The sequence below is a fragment of the Dermacentor albipictus genome, chromosome 2 (assembly GCF_038994185.2).
Source record: "Dermacentor albipictus isolate Rhodes 1998 colony chromosome 2, USDA_Dalb.pri_finalv2, whole genome shotgun sequence".
NCBI lineage: Eukaryota > Metazoa > Arthropoda > Arachnida > Ixodida > Ixodidae > Dermacentor > Dermacentor albipictus.
The window spans coordinates 92,334,621-92,340,620 of record NC_091822.1 but is presented as its reverse complement, the minus strand read 5'-3'; the positions used below and the strand labels follow the sequence as shown (position 1 = coordinate 92,340,620).

Genomic DNA, 6,000 nt, shown 5'->3' with positions numbered 1-6,000 from the left:
GTCACTGAACCACACCAGAAGCAGATCAACCAGCCGCACCGAAGTGAAATGTAGACGCTATGGCAGTGGTGGTGATGATTCCAGAGGAACCAGGCGGACAGATGATGAAATAGGTACTCGAGGGAGGCCAGAATATTGTTTCTATTGCAGCTTGAGAGATGATGCAGAAGAGATACTTAGGCAGGGCACTTTAAGAGCGCAAGTATCACCAGTTCGTTTAAGCCAATCAGCCTTCGTGACACGGGTTAGTTTGTTTAGTGTAGCTTCGATATCACGCAAGCTTTCTGCATTACATCTTGCCTTTTACGTTACATCACGCTGCGTCTACATGAAAACAAAATGAACGCAGTCGGCTGCTTCCAAACCCAGCAAACACCGTCATTTGCGAAATTTCCGTGCGTTCTTTGTAGCATTGCAGTGCATGATACGGCAGCCTGAGAAGGTGAGTTTCATATTATACTGTATTACCACAAGTCCTAAGATTAAATGCACTACAGTTCTTGCAATAAAGCTTGCTATGCAAAGTAGCAGACATAACATTGCGCTGACATGAATAAAACGATGGCACTAGTTATCACAAATAGTTTCATTAGTCAACTAACATTCCTCGACCAGCCATTGGGTACGTAGTGGTGCATCGCCTCTTTGCTAACAAAGTAATTTAGAGAATCTCATTATCAACGGCTTTTCCGTCGAGGGCCTCGTAACTCGAAATAAATAATGCTGCGCCGAGTTCCAAATTTCCTTTTATTACCTTTTTCATTAAGCTTCTTGTGTGATCGCTACTAGAATAGTGCTGAAAGCGGGATGAGCAGCAGCAAATTGTTCACTGCCAAAAGTTGCACTTCGTTCGTGGATTCATGGGTTCACCTGCGGCACAGCCATATGTACTCGCAAACTCCGGCATGTTCATCAGAGGCACTATGCAGCGGGATCGGTATGATGCATAGCGGCCCTTTGACTTGGTTTGCTGATGGCACATTTTCACACAGTGGTTGAAGAAGAACAAGCGCTCTGGCGACATGTCGAGCCCGGCGAGCGTGACATTCCTTTCTGCTGGGGACAACGAAGCGAACGTCTCGTACGCAATCCTGGTGCCCACCAGGTCGGCCAGGTTCTCGGAGTCCGTATAATCATCCAACACCTCCTGGCGGGCGCTGAGTGATAACTGCGAATAGAGGCCAAGCTTGACAGTGCATTTCTGAGACAAAATGTTGATGTGAATTTGTGCAGGTTGCAAAAGAGCGTTTGAGTACATTAAGTGGCCGACACACTCCGTTATGCGTGTCGCGAGATAACGCGAGAAAAATGCATGTGCAATGCAACTACTTTAGGGCAAGTATATTCCCTGTCTTTAGGCCCTCAGATCAGCGTTAACGACGTCACTGCGCAGCTTTATGCAGGTTACTTCTTGAAATCAAGCTTTCATGCATTGTGAGATTTGCGCAAAACTAGAACCAGCTTCGTAAACATGGACAGCTGCAAATGATACAGAGCTCTTTCAGTTGTGACAATACTCTCAGCATCTACATGCTCTATATATTGAACATTAGATCATGTCCGACTCCGCAGAAGGCTTTGTCTAACGTTATTTGTCCTCTCTTAATACAAAAAAAAATAATCTGAAGATGCACCACCGCTGCGTCGGCGTAACTTCACACCCAAGTCGGCAGTCCGCAGGCCGTCGTTGCGACACCAATATTATTGTTGTACGAGAAAATAATAAATTGCGATCAAACAAGTGCTTCAACACCTTAAGGAGGTCCCCACTGCGACGGTTCTATATGTAGACAAGTTGTGCTCAGGCAGCCGCGCTCCCCCTCTAGGCATAGCCTGACGTATTGAAACCACGATGGCCATAGAAACACACTACTGTGCACATTGCCTCCATAGAAAAGTGGCGGCGGGCTGCAAAGACAATGTTAAGAATGTGAGGCAAAGTTTGCTTTCTTTCTTGCGAGGAGTGGGAGAGCGGGAAGGGCGTAGCTCAGAACACAGTGAATGAAGTATGAGCACGCAGAAATGAAATTGATACGCCGCGGTATTTTCGGTGGTGTATCACACTTTTAAACACATAATCACTACAGTTTACGGCTAACAGTAGTTCTAATTACACAGTCCAATCCTGCCACTGCAGTTTACTATCCCAAGAGTTTATTTGCGCTCAATAACCTATGCGGACTCTTTCAGTGGTTGTCGAGTACATCACTCTCGATACTCTATCGTGGTGACAACAGGAGGGTGCGACCCCGCCACTGACGTACTGCTCTGACGCCGTCACCGCGACTGCCTACCGGCAGTCACACGAGCGGTCGTTGCACGCAACTAACCCGCTCTTTTCAGCAGTCTCGCGCCGAGCATGGTGGGGGTACTGGTGAATTGTACAGTGTCTGTGGGTGAATATTTCGCTACCCAGTCGAAATCAGTGGCATATGGCGATCCTTTGTCCTAATGACCATGTTTATCCCCTATGATGTATTGCGACGTCGTCCGTTGACGGTATCGTGTTGATAAACACTTTTATTTTCATTTTATTCAGTTGATTCTTACATTTCTTCTTAGTGTGGTACACTGTTTTCATCCAGGATAAATATAAGGATACCAAAGAAAACTTGCTCGTGGACCTCTTTAAAACAACATGATTTGCCCAACACTTTTCATCATGGTTACACGTTGTCGTACTTGTTGACGTCTTGAGAAAAGCCTGCTGCATTGCTGTCAGTGCCGTATTCTTTCCTGTGTAAAAATTTTATACCGACATTTTAGCTTTGGTCAATATTCTTAATATGTGCTTTCTTTTCCTGCGCCTGCGGGCCATAATCGCGCCTTAAACGTCCTAGCGTGTGATTGGACGGCTCGCCTAGCTTATATCGAAAGAAAGCAGCATCGACAATTCCGTCTGAAAATATCAGTAAGCTTCTTTGTAAAGTTGCTCGTGCGGACCTCTTCAAGAGCAGCAACGAAAATGCATGCAAGCTTCTGACTACGGATCAATGTTTCCAATAGGGACAACTACATCGCCGCTAGGGTTCCACGACACACGGAGGAAGAAAAGCGTACGAGATGCCGCGGCTAGCCAGCTTCAGTTGGAAAAACGTGTGGAGGAAGTCATGTGATGTTTATCGAAATGTAGAACTGGGACTGACATGCAAACGTCAACGTTGACATGGCAGCCGCGCTCCTGGAATTCCCGCTGCTGCTGTAGAGCTCTGAAAAATAACATCTTCGTTTTCGGGCCGCGTATTTCTCGCAGCGCATTCTGTTCGCGAGCTAAGCGGATATTGGAGTATGGTGTGCTAGCTTCAAAATCGTGCTCAGGGTCTACGAGTGTGAGTGTCAGTCAGGATCAGAGAGGTTGAAGAAATCAAAGTCTGTCTTCGTCGTCTTCATCGTGCTACGAAAAACCTCAAGTGCGCTTCTGCTTCACTAAAACTGTTAAAGAACTTCCGTCGACTTTGTTCTGACTCCCGCGGGCCGCAAACACTTCCGGCTTCTCGTAGCAATGCAAATTCAAAGCTCGCGCCTCTCTGTTTCGGTCAGGTGATTCGACGTTCAAAGGGAGATAGCACGCCCTCGTGGCTGCAGGTTCGGCTTCAAGTACGTGACAGCAGGGTCTCTCCTATTTTATTTCTTTCCTCCGTGCCATGAGACAATAGACATCAATTAAGAAAAAGTGCATGCGTTGGTGCAGTGCGGTGTGTCAAGATAGCGCGAAAGCCGCCGTTCGATTCGGACAAAATAGATTCCACGAGGGCTGCTAGGAGAAGCGTCGCATCAACAACGTCGCCTAAGCAATCTCACGCGGCTATCTGTCCGCTCTGGCGCACGTATACTGCAGCTTCTGGCCATACCTGCTGGTATGCGCAGAGCGGCTCCCACTATCCTCGGCCACCTTCTGTGTGTGCAGACACAGCCGGGTCCCTCTGGCGAGCGTGGGCGTCTACTTCGTCCGTCCAGCCACCTTTCGCTGAAGTCCATGCGGGATCTATCGCGGAGCTGGCACGACTGCGTGGTCCGTGCACTTCTTGGGTCAAAGCATCATTGCGACGCGGCAGACAAGAGCGGGTGCTTTCGCGACACGCCTGCCTGTCAACTTACTATCGGGCAGTAGCGGTGATGACGTCACAGTGCCGCCTTTCTGTTGTGGAGTTAAGGCACTTCTCCCTCCGGTCGTCACTACGGCAACCACTACAACCATGGGTGATCTGTTTGACAACCACCGAAAGGATTAGCATAGAGCGGAGAAGCGGAGAAACACTCGTGATAGCGTACTACAATACCATGTACAGTAATTCTGGGCATTCTCCGTTGGAATTTCCCGGCAATGCCCAAGCTTACATTTTTTTGGGTTTTCAATTACATTTCAGAATATAGGTCGAGGATAAAAAGTTTCAACTGACTACAACGACAGCGTATTCCCTTCTAACAACATATGCATTTATAACACTTATAATCGGAATGCTGGTGGTGCGTTGATGCAGTGTTTTGGTCAGGCATGGGTGGTGAAAATCACGACTGGAGCAAATAGTTTTTCACCCTCCCGACAGAGGGCACATTGACTTGAAGAAGCGCTATGTTTAAATAGTAAAGCGATTTATTGCAGCTGGCCTTAACGGCAATTGTAAGAGGAGTTTTATGCAGTCTGTTTGCTCGCGCATGTTGTTGAGAGGCAAAAAATTAAAAATTAAATTATGGGGTTTTACGTGCCAAAACCACTTTCTGATTATGAGGCACGCCGTAGTGGAGGACTCCGGAAATTTCGATCACCTGAGGTTCTTTAACGTGCACCTAAATCTAAGTACACTGGCATTTTCGCATTTCACCCCCATCGAAATGCGGCCGCCGTGGCCGGGATTCGATCCCGCGACCTCGTGCTCAGCAGCCCAACACCATAGCCACTGAGCAACCACGGCGGGTGTGTTGAGAGGCAGTCGAGGCGGTAGTGTGATCATGCCTGTGCCCGTCTTCGGTCTGCCTCTGTATGGTTGTATTCGCGCGTGCACGCGTGTATGTGTGCGCGTGTATGTGCCTCCGTTTTTGCGTTTACATGCGTACGACAGCGCGTATGCGGTTGTTCGAGCGAGGCAGAGAGAGTGCATGTTGCTGTTTGTGCGTGTGTGTTTGTAGGCAACAGCTAAAGTTTTCTTGCTTACACCTACTCTTGGAAACAAATGCAATGTGGACATCATTTAAATATATTTTAAATCCACGAGACAAGAGCAAAATGACACTACATAGATAGCATTCCCTTTTTCTGCAGGTGAAACCGACAAAAAGAAAACGCCTGTGACGTCATTATTGCCACCTGTGGTTGGCACGGTCCTGTGAGAAGCTGTTAAGTGGCTCGCCTTTGTTATCTTGCTTCCATCGGTGGAAGCGCAATGTCTTGAGGGCAATAACGCGCCAAATCTGCACCATCATTGAATTGTGTAACGTTTCTGTTTCGAGCAATCGGCAGCGCGCTCTCACTGCTCCATTGAATTTAAACGTTTAACTGTGAGTACAGTCGCTTTAAGGAAGCACAGTTGGCCTTTTGCTACCTTGTGCATATAATAGTGTTAGGGCAATTTTCCAGGATATTTTCCTCCGAGAGCGGTCTAACGTCTAAACGGCTAATAGTAGCTCACGGTGGTGGTGGTGGTAAACTTTATTGAGAGGGGGAAGGGTAAAGGGCGACGTGGGTGGGGGATGGGGCTCAAGTAAGGCCCTGGGCCTGCTTGGCCTTTTCTACCCAGTCCACCAGTTCAAGCTGTCGGTGGACGTCCCCGGAACTGAGCCAGGCCATACAATCAGTCTCGCTGCGGAACAGACCATTAAGTGTAGAAGCGCATAAAAAGTGCTATACGGTCTTGTCACCCAATTACACGTCACGCTGTTGGTCATTGCTAGAAAATTTAATATACGACGCCCAGCCATATGCTTCATAGCAACATCGTATTGCGGTGGGAAACTCCAGGTGAGACGGAAGGTGATCATAGAAATGAAGAGGCGCGATTTTCT

At 47.8% G+C, this 6,000-nt stretch overlaps 1 protein-coding gene across 3 annotated transcripts in view; it reads right to left on the bottom strand.

Moving 5' to 3' along the window:
- Positions 1 to 734: 734 nt before the first annotated feature.
- Positions 735 to 6,000, bottom strand: part of LOC135902762 (neprilysin-3-like) — a 186,143-nt gene continuing 180,877 nt past the window's right edge. For all 3 annotated transcript variants that reach the window (XM_065432995.1, XM_065432998.1, XM_065432999.1), the window contains one exon: positions 735 to 1,168. In XM_065432995.1, coding sequence (XP_065289067.1) covers positions 827 to 1,168 — 342 coding nt within the window. In that variant the 3' untranslated portion in view covers positions 735 to 826. The remainder of the gene's footprint in view (positions 1,169 to 6,000) is intronic.